At 43.6% G+C, this 16,861-nt stretch overlaps 2 protein-coding genes across 10 annotated transcripts in view; one reads left to right on the top strand and one right to left on the bottom strand.

Moving 5' to 3' along the window:
* Positions 1-5,945: 5,945 nt before the first annotated feature.
* NDUFB3 (NADH:ubiquinone oxidoreductase subunit B3) lies at positions 5,946-16,166 on the bottom strand. Of its 2 annotated transcripts, none has more exons than XM_043505569.1 (3): positions 16,075-16,166; positions 9,515-9,650; positions 5,946-6,222 (listed from the first exon to the last, which is right to left on the bottom strand). In XM_043505569.1, the coding sequence occupies exons 1-3, from the start codon at positions 16,133-16,135 to the stop codon at positions 6,066-6,068; spliced, it is 354 nt and encodes a 117-aa protein (XP_043361504.1). In that variant the 5' UTR covers positions 16,136-16,166; the 3' UTR covers positions 5,946-6,065. The 2 variants fall into 2 exon arrangements, with proteins under 2 accessions (XP_043361504.1, XP_038278731.2); XM_038422803.2 differs by lacking the exon at positions 16,075-16,166 and adding an exon at positions 15,056-15,746.
* The window catches only part of FAM126B (family with sequence similarity 126 member B), a 98,780-nt gene continuing 97,082 nt past the window's right edge, over positions 15,164-16,861 (top strand). For 2 of the 8 annotated variants that reach the window (XM_043505562.1, XM_043505556.1), the window contains exons 1-2: positions 15,901-16,186; positions 16,285-16,326. The gene's annotated coding sequence lies outside the window, so the exon portion shown is untranslated. Of the gene's footprint in view, positions 15,441-15,900; positions 16,327-16,861 lie in introns of those variants that run through there. The other 6 variants (XM_043505561.1, XM_043505560.1, XM_043505558.1 and 3 more) reach the window with 6 other exon arrangements.

Here is a 16,861-nt window from a genome sequence, read left to right as displayed (position 1 = left end):
AGAGAGCAATCATATCTCCCCTCAACCTTCTTTTAGTTAGGCTAAACAAGCCAAGCTCCTTAAGTCTCCTTTCATAAGACTTTAGGATAGGTTGTAGATCCTTGATGATGTGCTGGAGAGATTTCAGTTGGGGGCTGTAGGTGATGGCTAGTGGCGTTCTGTTACTTTCTTTGTTGGGCCTATTCTGCAGTAGGAGACTTCTAGGTACCCTTCTGGCTCTGTCAATCTGTTTCTTCACTTCACTAGGTGGGTATTGTAGTTTTAAGAACGCTTGATAGAGATCCTCTAGGTGTTTGTCTCTGTCTGATTGGAGCAAATGCGGGGCTCATTCACCTGCACATCTGCCAATGTGATATATGCCATCATGTGCCAGCAACATGGCTACCACTCTGAAACTTGGGAATGGATGAGTCATTACACAAAGTAAAACTATTTCCCCATGGTATTTCTCCCCCCCACCCCACCCCCCACTGTTCCTCTGATATTCTTGTTAACTGCTGGAATTAGCCTACCTGCTTGTCACCATGGAAGGTTTTCCTCCTTTCCCCCCCCTGCTGTGGGTGATGGCTTATCTTAAGTGATCACTCTCCTTACAGTAAAAAGAAAAGGAGTACTTGTGGCACCTTAGAGACTAACAAATTTATTAGAGCATAAGCTTTCGTGAGCTACAGCTCACTTCATCGGATGCATTTGGTGGAAAAAACAGAGGAGAGATTTATATACACACACACAGAGAACATGAAACAATGGGTTTATCATACACACTGTAAGGAGATCAGAGTAGCAGCCGTGTTAGTCTGTATTCGCAAAAAGAAAAGGAGTACTTGTGGCACCTTAGAGACTAACAAATTTATTAGAGCATAAGCTTTCGTGAGCTACAGCTCACTTCATCGGATGCATTTGGTGGAAAAAACAGAGGAGAGATTTATATACACACACACAGAGAACATGAAACAATGGGTTTATCGTACACACTGTAAGGAGAGTGATCAGTTAAGATAAGCCATCACCAACAGCGGGGGGGGGGGAAGGAGGAAAACCTTTCATGGTGACAAACAGGTAGGCTAATTCCAGCAGTTAACAAGAATATCAGAGGAACAGTGGGGGGTGGGGTGGGAGGGAGAAATACCATGGGGAAATAGTTTTACTTTGTGTAATGACTCATCCATTCCCAGTCTCTATTCAAGCCTAATTTAATGGTGTCCAGTTTGCAAATTAATTCCAATTCAGCAGTCTCTCGTTGGAGTCTGTTTTTGAAGCTTTTTTGTTGAAGTATAGCCACTCTTAGGTCTGTGATCGAGTGACCAGAGAGATTGAAGTGTTCTCCAACTGGTTTTTGAATGTTATAATTCTTGACGTCTGATTTGTGTCCATTCATTCTTTTACGTAGAGACTGTCCAGTTTGGCCAATGTACATGGCAGAGGGGCATTGCTGGCACATGATGGCATATATCACATTGGTAGATGCACAGGTGAACGAGCCTCTGATGGTGTGGCTGATGTGATTAGGCCCTATGATGGTATCCCCTGAATAGATATGTGGACAGAGTTGGCAACGGGCTTTGTTGCAAGGATAGGTTCCTGGGTTAGTGGTTCTGTTGTGTGGTGTGTGGTTGCTGGTGAGTATTTGCTTCAGATTGGGGGGCTGTCTGTAAGCAAGGACTGGTCTGTCTCCCAAGATCTGAGAGAGCGATGGCTCGTCCTTCAGGATAGGTTGTAGATCCTTGATGATGCGTTGGAGGGGTTTTAGTTGGGGGCTGAAGGTGATGGCTAGTGGCGTTCTGTTGTTTTCTTTGTTGGGCCTGTCCTGTAGTAGGTGACTTCTGGGTACTCTTCTGGCTCTGTCAATCTGTTTCTTCACTTCAGCAGGTGGGTACTGTAGTTGTAGGAATGCATGATAGAGATCTTGTAGGTGTTTGTCTCTGTCTGAGGGGTTGGAGCAAATGCGGTTATATCGTAGCGCTTGGCTGTAGACAATGGATCGAGTGGTATGATCTGGATGAAAGCTAGAGGCATGTAGGTAGGAATAGCGGTCAGTAGGTTTCCGATATAGGGTGGTGTTTATGTGACCATCGCTTATTAGCACCGTAGTGTCCAGGAAGTGGATCTCTTGTGTGGACTGGTCCAGGCTGAGGTTGATGGTGGGATGGAAATTGTTGAAATCATGGTGGAATTCCTCAAGAGCTTCTTTTCCATGGGTCCAGATGATGAAGATGTCATCAATGTAGCGCAAGTAGAGTAGGGGCATTAGGGAACGAGAGCTGAGGAAGCGTTGTTCTAAGTCAGCCATAAAAATGTTGGCATACTGTGGGGCCATGCGGGTACCCATCGCAGTGCCGCTGATTTGAAGGTATACATTGTCACCAAATGTGAAATAGTTATGGGTCAGGACAAAGTCACAAAGTTCTGCCACCAGGTTAGCCGTGACAGTATCGGGGATACTGTTCCTGACGGCTTGTAGTCCATCTTTGTGTGGAATGTTGGTGTAGAGGGCTTCTACATCCATAGTGGCTAGGATGGTGTTTTTAGGAAGATCACCAATGGACTGTAGTTTCCTCAGGAAATCGGTGGTGTCTCGAAGATAGCTGGGAGTGCTGGTAACGAAGGGCCTGAGGAGGGAGTCTACATAGCCAGACAATCCTGCTGTCAGGGTGCCAATGCCTGAGATGATGGGGCGTCCAGGATTTCCAGGTTTATGGATCTTGGGTAGCAGATAGAATACCCCAGGTCCTGGCTCCAGGGGTGTGTCTGTGCGGATTTGTTCTTGTGCTTTTTCAGGGAGTTTCTTGAGCAAATGCTGTAGTTTCTTTTGGTAACTCTCAGTGGGATCAGAGGGTAATGGCTTGTAGAAAGTGGTGTTGGAGAGCTGCCTAGTAGCCTCTTGTTCATACTCTGACCTATTCATGATGACGACAGCACCTCCTTTGTCAGCCTTTTTGATTATGATGTCAGAGTTGTTTCTGAGGCTGTGGATGGCACTGTGTTCTGCATGGCTGAGGTTATGGGGTAAGCGATGCTGCTTTTCCACAATTTCAGCTCGTGCACGTCGGCGGAAGCAGTCTATGTAGAAATCCAGGCTGCTGTTTCGACCTTCAGGAGGAGTCCACCTAGAATCCTTCTTTTTGTAGTGTTGGCAGGAAGGTCTCTGTGGGTTAATATGTTGGTCAGAGGTGTGTTGGAAATATTCCTTGAGTCTGAGACGTCGAAAATAGGATTCTAGGTCACCACAGAACTGTATCATGTTCGTGGGGGTGGAGGGGCAAAAGGAGAGGCCCCGAGATAGGACAGATTCTTCCGCTGGGCTAAGAGTATAGTTGGATAGATTAACAATATTGCTGGGTGGGTTACGGGAACCATTGTTGTGGCCCCTTGTGGCATATAGTAGTTTAGATAGCTTAGTGTCCTTTTTCTTTTGTAGAGAATCAAAGTGTGTTTTGTAAATGGCTTGTCTAGTTTTTGTAAAGTCCAGCCACGAGGAAGTTTGTGTGGAAGGTTGGTTCTTTATGAGAGTATCCAGTTTTGAGAGCTCATTCTTAATCTTTCCCTGTTTGCTGTAGAGGATGTTGATCAGGTGGTTCCGCAGTTTCCTTGAGAGTGTGTGGCACAAGCTGTCAGCATAGTCTGTGTGGTATGTAGATTGTAATGGATTTTTTACCTTCAGTCCTTTCGGTATGATGTCCATCTGTTTGCATTTGGAGAGGAAGATGATGTCTGTCTGTATCTGTGCGAGTTTTTTCATGAAGTTGACAGATTTCCACTCTATACGGCTAAATTCAGTGCCTTGCATAATGACAGGTTTCAGAGTAGCAGCCGTGTTAGTCTGTATTCGCAAAAAGAAAAGGAGTACTTGTGGCACCTTAGAGACTAACAAATTTATTAGAGCATAAGCTTTCGTGAGCTACAGCTCACTTCATCGGATGCATTTGGTGGAAAAAGCAGAGGAGAGATTTATATACACACACACAGAGAACATGAAACAATGGGTTTATCATACACACTGTAAGGAGAGTCACCTTCAGCCCCCAACTAAAACCCCTCCAACGCATCATCAAGGATCTACAACCTATCCTGAAGGACGAGCCATCGCTCTCTCAGATCTTGGGAGACAGACCAGTCCTTGCTTACAGACAGCCCCCCAATCTGAAGCAAATACTCACCAGCAACCACACACCACACAACAGAACCACTAACCCAGGAACCTATCCTTGCAACAAAGCCCGTTGCCAACTCTGTCCACATATCTATTCAGGGGATACCATCATAGGGCCTAATCACATCAGCCACACCATCAGAGGCTCGTTCACCTGTGCATCTACCAATGTGATATATGCCATCATGTGCCAGCAATGCCCCTCTGCCATGTACATTGGCCAAACTGGACAGTCTCTACGTAAAAGAATGAATGGACACAAATCAGACGTCAAGAATTATAACATTCAAAAACCAGTTGGAGAACACTTCAATCTCTCTGGTCACTCGATCACAGACCTAAGAGTGGCTATACTTCAACAAAAAAGCTTCAAAAACAGACTCCAACGAGAGACTGCTGAATTGGAATTAATTTGCAAACTGGACACCATTAAATTAGGCTTGAATAGAGACTGGGAATGGATGAGTCATTACACAAAGTAAAACTATTTCCCCATGGTATTTCTCCCTCCCACCCCACCCCCCACTGTTCCTCTGATATTCTTGTTAACTGCTGGAATTAGCCTACCTGCTTGTCACCATGAAAGGTTTTCCTCCTCCCCCCCCCCCCCCCCGCTGTTGGTGATGGCTTATCTTAACTGATCACTCTCCTTACAGTGTGTACGATAAACCCATTGTTTCATGTTCTCTGTGTGTGTGTATATAAATCTCTCCTCTGTTTTTTCCACCAAATGCATCCGATGAAGTGAGCTGTAGCTCACGAAAGCTTATGCTCTAATAAATTTGTTAGTCTCTAAGGTGCCACAAGTACTCCTTTTCTTTTTGCGAATACAGACTAACACGGCTGCTACTCTGAAACTCTGAAACTTGTGTAAGATAGTTTCCCAATCAGTTTCCACAGTTGCAGTTAATATTACTCTATAAAGTTATCTTCTCTGTAGTACATGGCTTAATTTAAAATACCAGCTTCTGAATACATACTGAACTGAGAACATTACTTCACACTGAATTGTTAGGTTGCGCTATAACTTGGAGTTTTGCCCCAAAGCCAACTCTCATTCACACAAAGATCTCGGTCTCAAGTTTGTGGTGCTTTAAGTTTATGCTAGCTGAATTGTGTCTGGGGGGAGAGGTGGGATTGTTAAGATAAACGGCTGCTGACACTCGAGAATGCAGCAGCTGAGTTACAACAACTTATCAGCTGCTAAGCCAACTATTCTATGTAGATCAAATTAGCAAGACTAGCTCAAAGACAGGAACTTAAGTATACTAATGAACTAACTGTTGAAGTGAAGACAAGCCCTATGTCAGCAGTTAATAAGCTATTTTTAGAAATTACATGTGCTCCAGAATCTAAGTTTGCATTAAAAAAAAAAAGTCTAATTAGCCATTTGTTTGCATGGATAACCTTAAAAGCATGATTTCAGCCTGTTGGCAGACTGCCTGGAGCAACACCTCTGAGGGCAGCTCCAATTCACTGTATGGAGTTATGACTGAAGGCTAGTGTTAGTTAACTGTTGATCTGTTCACTATTTCACAGCTGATCAAAGCTTGCAAGAAAGGAGGGGTGATAGTATTGAGAAGAGCTGTACAATAGGGTACAAGCAGCTTCTTCTTTTGGAGTTTCAAGTTGGCAGAGCACCAATATTATTTTCCTCACTAGTTCAATTGATGGTACACATCATCTCACGTGGATCTTGTTTTTCCATGAATCAAGTCAGGTTTAGATTTGGGAGCATCATTGGTAAGTTTTTATTTTTTTTTCCCTCCAAGATGACAAAGCCACAGAAACATGCTCTTGCCCATGAGAAATTTTAATAGGCATCTTTACACATGCAACAAAAGCAGTAAGCTATTGTATAACGTTTTAATTTAGAACCGTGTAAATAACTTTGACAAGTTCTGCTACTCCATCTTCAGTGATGTCCTCCATTTTTCTTCGGAGGGAACAGTGTGTACTCAATCCCAAGAGCTACCACAAAGGCTACGAATCCCCACTTGAAACCTTTGGTGAGAACGTCCATAACAGTGACCGGTTTTGCAAAGCCACCCATATATCTCCATGCTTCATTGCTAGGAAAAACCAAAAACGACAGATAGAACAAAGTTAGAAGATCCACTCAGATTCCATATGACAACACAAATGTATTTATATGCAAAAAGTTAAAAAACACATTAAAAAAAGCTATGCATTGAAAATGTAAGGTTTCCATAGTTAAAGCACTCAGGAAACGTTAGGAAATACTATGAAGTTAACTATGACCTATGCCCCCTTATGCATGTGTGTCATGCCAACCTTTAATTACCATATTACATGATCACAAAGACACCTTCAGTAAGAAAACATATTTTTTCTGCAACTTTGGCTATATATGTGTAGTGTCTTCTGTTTCTTGTCCTACGTACTTTCTGTATGCTGAAAAAACAGAACCCACAAGTTGTTTATATACAAGATATGGAATGAATGAAGCAAGTGCTCCTGTGCCACTTTTGAATGAGGCAGGTGTAAATATCATATTTGTATTACTTTAACATCCAAGAGTTTTAGTCAGACACCAGGACGCACTGTGCTAGGTGCTGTACAAGCACAGAATGAAAAGACAATCCCTGACCCAAAGGGTTTACCATCTAATGGTAAAGCATTAGACATTTCCTTGCTTGAGTCTTACTGGTGAAATTAACATGCAAGGCACTGAATTTAGCTATATGGCGTGGAAATCTATTAACTTCATGAAAAAACTCGTCCCCACTGTATTTTCCACTGAATGCATCCGATGAAGTAAGCTGTAGCTCATGAAAGCTTATGCTCAAATAAATTTGTTAGTCTCTAAGGTGCCACAAGTCCTCCTTTTCTTTTTACTCTCAACATAGTTTGAATAGACCTTTCTGTGCTGTTTAAAAAGATATTCTTTTTTTCTATCTTTTGGTTTAAAGACCATAGCGTTCTGTCTTATGCAAGCCTTTACCTCACTGAGCATGTATGTGAACTACAGCTGTTACTACCACTTCAGTCATAAAGTACTTAGACTTATCAGATCCACATGAAATATTAAGTCCAGCACAAATAATATAGTCTGTTCCAGAAACAAAGCTCTGAATTCCACTATCATATTTGCAGAGAACACAGAGACATAGCTAAGGAAAAAACAATCTACCAGAGGATAAGAACTTAAATCAGAATCAGCATCACTGCACTTGATACTGATAGTTTTGATGAGCGTCTCAGCAGAGTTGACAAGGACTGAATGGTCTGTAGACACTCATCTACCCTTTCTCCTGTATAGGTAGTGTCTTTACCTCAGGGTTAAGGCACACTGGATGGGAGACTTGTTCTGTACGTGCTAGTACTGTGTTCCTACTAAGTGGATAAAGAATTTCAGTCTTCAGGGCTGTAAATCTGTATTTGTTCACCAGGGCTAAATCTACATAGAAGTTGTACGTAAATAAATTAGGCTACACTGGTCTTAGATTTCCCAGCCTTTTGACAGGTGCCAATACCAACTAAAAGAAAAAAGCCCACAGAGGTTTTGCTACTTTAGGATTCTTAGTACAAGATATTCTTCAGAAGGACTACATTAATAAAAGTAGTATCAAGATCTGTGTACTACAATCATGTCTTCACTAAAGAGATTGCTATGAAACTAGTACTGAAGACTTGTCTCAGTGTGGGATTTAAGCATTGCTTTATACATAATTCTGCATTAGGCAAAGATATGCAGAAGAGGTCCAATACTTTAATCTACTAAGAGATTCTGCACTTTCTCCCTTAGACAATATTCAACAAATCCAGTAAACAACTCATTTTTTTCAACTCATAAACCCGTGTTCTGAGAAATACAGCAATTTTTCACCTAGGAAAGGGAATAAACAGTATGAGTTTTTCTAAGCCCTATGCAGTATTTTGGAGCAGTTTCAGAGCAATATACTTAGGAAGCATGTGCAGTAGAGGCTGTGGGATTAATTTACTGGCTATTTATGCTGCATTTTGGAAAAATGTGTTTAGTATGGCCATTTTCTTCTTGTAGTAAACTTTACTCCTGCAGAAAAGAGAAATATTATTGTGCTCCAGATAAAATTCTCTCTAGTTAAATAGTTAATTTTATAAGCTTGAACTCACAAGAAATAGAAGCAAGAATAAAAAACGGAATGTCAGGGGCTCAGAAAGTAGGGTTCAGAGACAGCTGATAACTGTAGATAGTTAATACCTGGTAAAACAATTCCTAGTAACATTAAAAATATAGTCATTGACATAAAGTTAGAGACTATGTAATACTCTTAGACTATCTTCTGAACAAATAAAAGCAAATAAAGGATTACTCAATCCACCCAAACCCACCCCCAATATGTCATAAGAAGAATTAATACAGCAATATCCCTCCAACAGCTTGCTTTAAAACACATGGTAAAAACTGCATAGCAGTATTGGAGGAAGCAGGTACGACAATTTCCCTGTAGGACCACGGAATAGATATTGTAGGGCTTTTGTCTTCCTGTAGAATGGGACAAAGGAGCATGAGGCATGCCATTTTTCATTCCTGAAGGCTGAAGAATGGTAAAGGAGAATGTTATATATTTCTCCCCATCAAAGCCCTATCTCTACAGCTATCTAAACAATATATAATAGCTCTAGGGAGTAAGATACCTCCCCAGTTCAGGGGACTTAGGTCAGGTCTTCCATGACTTGATTCACCTTAACAGTTTTCTATATAATTTTCATGAACTGCTTAGCAAACATAGAACAAAGCAGAATGAAACCCCAAGCCATCTGCTACTACAGTTCAAAACTTCAATTAAAGGCCCCAATTCAGCAAAACACTTAATCACATTCTTGTCTATAAGCACAGAAGTAATCCTGTTCCTATCCAGCAAAGCATTTAAGCACATACTGTATTAAAATTCCATTGAAATCAATGAGATTTAAGCCCATGCTTAAGTGCTTTGCTGAATAGGGACAGCATTACTCACACGCTTAAATTCAAGCATTGCTTCAATGTCTTGCTGAATGAAGGCCAAGATCATGGAACCCCCCCAACTTAAGTATTTGTGGGATATCTCAGGCTAAACGTAAACAGTGTGCTCACCTCTCCATTCTGCAGAACAAAATCTGGAAGGACATGTCTTCATTTAATCATAAAACATCACAAAGTATGGCTGAACTTTACAATGTGAGGAGGCTCTGTGGGTAATGCAATACAAGTAGCCTCTACACAAAAAATGAACTACATTTTTATGTGCTAACGGATGTATTCTAGGTGTTTTTCCAGCTTTTTTGCTAAAAAGAACCATCCACAATGACATCACAAGGTTACAGGAAGTGTGTACGTGTGTGTATCTACATATCTGAATGATGCATTCTCTTACTTACCGAAGCCATGGGTCTCTGAGACCCCGCTTAGCCAGTCTTTCTTGGACATCCTGTAGTGGAGTACCCTCTATCTTCCATTGTTTATAGTCAGGGAGTTCCATTTTCCCATGACCATGCTCATGTCCATGCCCCATGTCTGCAGGAAAAGATTTAAAAAAACAACAGCTCTTTCAAGGTGCACAATTTATTTTTGTTTGAACAGACTTCCTAAGACTGATGTTCTCCTTCGGAAAATTGGGGAGGAGAGGGAGAGTGACTTCTAACACCAGAGTACCGTACCGAGGCAGCTTCAGCAATGTTGTAAACAGTACTCCTCAGAATAGAAATAGATGTTTTATTAATAGTTCTAATAATAAATAATAATAAAAATAATGTAGAAATCCTTCACGCTGTGTTTCAAAAGTCAATTTTCATGATTAGGTATGCTATACTAGTTTTGGTAAATCATTTCTGATTAGCAGCACTTGACCAATCTGCCTGGGGTTCTGACTGTTCAGTTCACTTAACTCCAGTGACAGCTAGTGTACCAAAAGGCAACATCCTTCTCTGATAATCATTGTAAGGGAATTTGTTAACACTATCATTTAGCTTCTTTACAGAACAATACTAGTTTCTACTCAAAGTGACCAGCACTATGTGGATTTTCAGATACAAAGCGGAACACATTAGAGATATTACCCAGGGAGATGGGAAGGATTTACATATGATTTAAATATATAAAAGCTAACATTGCAGGACATTAGAGATGACCGTTTATTGAAATTTGGTATTGTAATGTCATTGTGATCCTTTCACAGATGTTAATGTTTTCAAAAACACTGTCTAGTATAAACATTTCTAACATTTTTGATTGAAATATTTCATGTTGGAAATCTTTTTACCATTTAGAAAATTACATTACCATTTTTTTTGAGCACTGATGCATTAAATCTCCTTATTTGAATAATTTAAATTTAAAAATAGTCTTATGGCTTCAAAAATCTCATACTGGATAATGAGAGACACATTTTACCATTTTAGGAGACATTCTTTTAATACTCTAGTTTAATGCTACTATGGCTTAGTTCTGCATAAACTGTACCCTAAAAAACCTGGTTAATCACAACTCCTTTAAAATTGTGCATTACAATACTTGGAACCCAAGAGGGGGAGGAACGGGGAAGAGAGTTTGTATACATGCTTGCACATCCCCCCCTCTCATTTTCATCAGAAATTCCATCTTCACCTGAGACGCCGTCCCAACAAAAGTTCAATTGAAATCCAATATTTCTGCAACGTTTTGGTTTTGACAAATCAGCATCTTCCAACGAAAAGCGTTCTGTCAAAGAATTCCCAACCAGCTCTACTTATTATAGAGTACATGCAACTCAAATGAGTATTTTGAAACTTAACTACCGGTATTTAATTTGAGGGACAAGGTGTACATTTCAGAATGCATGGAACATTGCACTCTGTTCTCAAATGTCTTACTGGACACAGCTACAGCCACAGAAGTATGTCAAAGAATCTATTTATTTTTTTTTAATTGGTATGTACTGCAATTTGTATGCCAGTTAGGACAGCCTGTATCCTGCTTTCTTAAAAGATCGTCTCTCTCCCTGAGCAATATTGTTACCGCAGCCATCAGCAAAGGTATATATGGGCCCTTCATATTTGGATCTCACTCCTTGTCTTTGGGCTGAAATAACCTAAGTTTGTTGACCTTTGTGGTATGTTGAAAATTTCATTTTTTTAAATTCAGACTTTTGGGAAAGTGAAGTTGGACAGCTGGTATCTGGGGAGGGTGAGTACTTTAATCTTTTTGCACTAAGGGGTTAGTCCATTATCTCAAATATATGGTGAAATCAGACACATTATTCTCTACTGTATGCACTTTAAAGAAACATCAAAGATGTCCAGAGCAAGAAACAACTTCTGTTATGTATTATAAACCAAAAATAAATAGTAAATGATATCTTGGTCTTAATGAATTTGATCAGACTAAGCAGACTCAGCGTAATCAAACTATGAAAGTGTTTAAGCCCTGACCGAAATCACAGATTTTTAAGGCTAGAAGAAACAACTTTGATTGTTTAATCTAAATTCCTCCATATGACCAGCCTGCTCTTCATGGCCCTTGGCAAGTGGACAGCAGACCAGTTTGGAAATCATCAAGTTAGACAAATCAACATCACTGATCATGTTAATATTTATTAACAACATTTTAAAATTATTCAACTCACATGATGCCTACAAAAACAGTGTTTCTGTCAATCTAACTAGGGACATTGGCTCTCCAAACTCATATTGTAATTAACTGTTTGGACTACTGATAGTGTCACAGCTGTGTACCAACCCGCAGTGGAGCTGATTTGGCTCCTCATCACTGAAAAACAAAAAGATAGACCACAGGGCCAGATCCTTCGCTGATATAAGACAGCATAGCTCTGTTGAAGTCAATGGAGCAACAGCAAAGGCCCATAAAGAAGCAGAGGACAGGCTGATGAGGGTGGAGACAAAGATAGTTATTTTATGATACCAGGGAATGTATTCTAATGTTCTGAGTTTTAAATTGTTGTACAAGTACCTAGAGCTTTGGATGGACTCTTTTATAAATAAAAAATAATGATTAATGAAGGCAATTTTGGGGGAAGGTATAGAGAGGTACCTATTGAGTGAAAGAAGGAAGGGCTGGAGGAGAAAATGTGACAATTTTTAAGTGCCCTCTCTTCAAAAAACACTAAGCTGTCCTATCAGCAGGGGTTTGTGACCTCCACATTTCAACACATTTTGTTGGAAAAAGTAAATTAAAAATGATTCAGTATTTCTAGCTTTTAACAGAAGTTAGTTGACTGTAGTGGTGCTAAAAATAGGTGACTGAAAGGGCCTCCAAGACTTCTGGGGGAGCAGAGGGAGGTGGTGTCCAAAGAGTAAGAAAGCATGAGAGAATTAAAGATGGAGATAACTAGATATATTTTCCCATCAAAATAGTAAGGAAGAGATTTGTATAACCCTTTCCCAGTTATCCTTCTACTAGGAACCATTTTTCCTCGTGGGAAGAGGTACTAAAAAAAAAAAAAAAAAATTGGGACTACGTATACAGTATATCACATCTAAAAACCAGTGAGCTATTCTTCAATAGCAACAGAGCACTGAGACAAACACACCTAGGTTATTAGTGCACTTTTCATGTGGTTGACGGCTCAAAGCCAGGGGCCAATGAACAGTGCGTCCAAAGAGCAATGCTTAAATACTTATACAACATTTTTCTTACCTAAATCTCCAAGCGCAAAGACACTTGCACAGCATCACACAGCAGTTCAGTGGCAGAGCCCGAGTTCCCTGGCTCCCAGTCCTTGCCCTGCCCAGGCTGCACTGCCTCCCACCCACTACAAAGGCGACTTATTTCTGTGGTGGTTTATGTTTATAGCCTTAGCAGAAAATCAAGGTCAGAAGAGGCTATGTGATTTTAAAAAAATCCCTTAGTCACTGAAATGTAAATAAATTAGAAAAAGGCAAAATGGGGGGGGGGGAGAATCAGGTGAAGGTGGCAAAGTGGGAAGAGGCACATGGAGGCGGGGGACTGGGTGGAGGAAGAGCACAAGGGGGTAGGGGAGGGTTAGGTAACACAAGATGCCCGTTCCCAGGGACAGCGGTGGGGGTGGTGGAAGGGGGGAGGGCTGAGGAGAGGAAGAGCACTTGGGTTGGAAAGGGTTAATTAACACACGATGGAAGGGGTTGCAAGTGCTTAGGAGAATAGGATTAAAATTAAAATGATCTGGCCAAACTGGAGAAATTGTCTGAAGTAAATAGGATGAAATTCAATACGGACAAATGCAAAGTACTCCACTTAGGAAGAAACTATCAGCTGCACACATACAAAATGAGAAATGACTGTCTAAGGCAGCGGTCACCAACCAGTAGATCGCGATCGACTGATTGATCCTGGAGCCTTTGCCAATCGATCACAATCTCTGGCTGCTAAAAGTCCGGTGGTGCAGCAGGGCTAAGGCAGGCTCCCTGCCTTCCCTGGCACTGCACTGCACTGCTCCAGGAAGCAGCCAGCATGCCCCTGAGGCCACAGGGGGAAGGGGTCTCCGCGTGCTGCTTCTGCCCGCAAGTACTGCCCCTGCAGCTCCCATTGGCCGGGAATGGGGAACTGCAGCCAACGAGAACTGAAGGGATGGTGCCTGCAGAGAGGGGCTGCGCATGGAGCCATATGCCACCCCACCAGGGGCCACAGGGGCATAATGGCCACTTTCAGGTACGGCGTGGGGCTGGGGCAGGCAGGAAACCTGCCTTAGCCCTGCTGCACCATCAACTGGGAGCCGCTCGAGATAAGTGCTGCCTGGCAGGAGCCTGCACCCCAAATCCCTAGTCCCCTCCTGGAGCCAGCACCCCATACCTCCTCCTGCTCTCCAACACTCATTCCAGCCTGGAACCCAACTCCCTCCTAGAGCCTGCATCCCAACACTCTGCCCCAGGCTCAGCCCAGAGCCCCTTCCCACACTCCAAACCCCTCAGCCCCAGCCCAGAACCCACACCCCCTCCCGAACCCCAACCCCAGCCCAGTGAAAGTGAGTGAGGGTAGGGGATAGCGAGTGACAGAGGGAGGGGGATAGAGTGAGCAGAGCGGGGCCTCAGGGAAGGGGATGGGTAGATTCTGGGTTGCACTTAAATTAAAAAAAAGTGATCTTGTGCATAAAAAGGTTGGAGACCACTAGTCTAAGGAGTATTGCAGAAAGGAATCTGGGGGTCATAGTTAATCACAAGTTAAACATGAGTCAACGATGTAACACTGTCGCAAAAACAACAAACAAAAAAACCATTCTGGGATGTTTTAGCAGGAGTGGTGTGAGCAAGGCAGGAGAAGTAATTCTTCCACTCTACTCCGTGCTGATTAGGCCTCAACTGGAGTATTGTGTCCAATTCTGGGCACCACATTTCAGGAAGGATGTGGACAACGGGAGAAAGTCCAGAGAAAAGCAACAAAAAAAATTAAAGATCTAGGAAACATGACCTATGAGGGAATATTGAAAAAATTGGGTTTGTATAGTTTGGAAAAGAGAAGACTGAGAGGGGACACATAACAGTTTTCATGTATGTAAAAGGTTGTTACAAAGAGGAGGAGAAGGAAAATTGTTTTTCCTTAACCTCTGAGGACAGGTCAAGAAGCAACGGGCATAACTTGCAGCAAGGGCGGTTTAGGCTGGACATTAGGAAAAGCTTCCTGTCAGGGTGGTTAAGCACGGGAATAAATTGCCTCGGGAGGCTGTGGGATCACCATCGGTGGGAATTTTTAAGAGCAGATTGGACCAACGCCTGCCAGGGCTGCGCTCGGTCATACTTAGCCCTGCCAGGCGTGCAGGGGACTCGATGACCTCTCCAGTCTCCGGGTTTCTTCCGGGCCTACGGTTCTACGCCCCAGCAGCGCCCGGGGCTGGGGCTTGGGGCGGGTTAGGTAACGCACGATGCCCTTGCCCAGGGACAGGGGAGGGGAGGGGAGAACCGACGCCGCTGACTCCCGCGTTGCGCTTGGACCCTCCCAGCCCTTCCCGCTACCTGGCCGCTCCGTCACCCTGCTCAGTCCGGGCGCACCGGCCCCGGGAGCGGAAGTCGCCCTCTGGGACTGGCTCCGACAGGGAACGCTACCGGGCGCATAGGTTCCGGGAGCTTTTCCTGCCCCGCTGCCGGTCGCTCCGAGCCGGCGCTGAGGCCCCGCCCCGTTTCGCCGGAGCTGCAGCCGCCGTTCTCGGAGGCGAGTCCCGGGTTCCCAGCCCCGGTGCCTCGCGGGCCTGAGCGGGAGGACGAGTGGAGGGAGAGGCGGAAATAGCCAATGAGCGCGGCGCTTGTTGGCTGGAGGGAGCGGCCCAATGGCCGGGTGCGTTGCGGCGCTGCAGGGCTGGCCGCAGAGGAGGCCGGAAGGGGACGGGAGAGGGGGCGGCAGGTACCGGGGACAGCGGGCAGGGGCAGGGGGAGGTGGCGGCGGCGCTCCTCGCTGTAGCCGTGGGGCGAGGCCGGCAGAGGTCAGACCCGGACCCTCCCGCAGGCGGTGCTGGGCACGGGCGGGCCCCTCTGCTCGCGGGGCAGCCTGGGCCCCCGTTGTCCGCACAGGTGCGAGAGCAGCTGAGATACCGGCGCCCCACGGGCTGCGGGGCCCCCGTGCTGGCACCTGCCATGGCACTCGGGACCGCCACCCGCGTAGACCCCTCCCCGTGGCCCTCGGGGACCCCTGCCCGCCTCGCTCTCTCATAGACTCCTCCCCGTGGCCCTCGGGGACCCCTTCCTCTACCCCGCATAGGCCCGTTCCCTGGGCACTGGGGACCCCTTCTCACTCCCCTTATGTGTAGACCCCTCCCCTCGGAAACCTTCCTCCTTACAGACACTTTTCTCCTCTGGAGCTCTCACTTACTGACATCACAGCCCCCAAAAGAGACAGGGATCTAGCTCAGGAACCCTTTTCCCAAGGCACGCAGCAATAGTTGCCAGAAAAGAATGGAATTTGGCAGGATAAGTGCACATGCCTAACGATAGAGACGTTTCTGTATCTACGGGTTATGTAACCTCCCTGTTATACTCACATACACACTGACAGTCTCCTACAGAAAGAGCGATACAGAGTCGGATACAGGTCTGCACCATACAGATCTCTATGGAGATACCCTCTTAATGCACGCACTATACACACGTACGGTAATTGTGCTGATACTCAAATCCAGAGAGAGAACAGGTTTTTCTTAAGTGATTGGATTATTGGGTCTCAGTATACCATCAAATATTTGTTTTCTCAGGAAGAGATGGGAAACATGAAATTCTGGAACCTACAGTAAAAGGTAAGTGGAAGTTTGGCATTTCTTTGGGCAGAGATTCTCTAATGTAATTACTGTTTTATTCCTTTAGCTGATTGCCACTAGGGAATGTGTGAAGAGAACGATTAACAGGGACTGTAGTAAGAAGACTCATAATGGCAACCTTTGTGTGCCATTTTTAAAAGTTAATTACATTTGCACCTGGTTAGTGCAAATTGTTTTTCCCTTCATGATTGAGTGTGTAGTCCTTGCTTTTTGTTCTAATCTGGGAAGTAACCGGTAAGCAATATAATCATTCCTAATTTGTAGATTTTGCTATAATGCCATTTCTTGTGGCAGTGTACACGTTGAAATTATTTACCACATTTTGCTTTGTATGGGCATAAGCCTGAGTTTGTAGCATGATACTGACCAATTTTAAAATGGGCTTACTTAAAAGAATCTTCTATTAGTATGTAAATATTGTCTTTATTTTGGGATTTCAAATTTTGCTTTTATTATTAAGGTGCTCAAGTTGAGGGTGAAGACTGGAGTTTTAGTAGGAATGGCATTATCATCA

Source organism: Dermochelys coriacea, chromosome 11 (assembly GCF_009764565.3).
Source record: "Dermochelys coriacea isolate rDerCor1 chromosome 11, rDerCor1.pri.v4, whole genome shotgun sequence".
NCBI lineage: Eukaryota > Metazoa > Chordata > Testudines > Dermochelyidae > Dermochelys > Dermochelys coriacea.
Note: the sequence above shows the minus strand (reverse complement) of the source record. Positions and strands in the feature narration are given on the sequence as shown.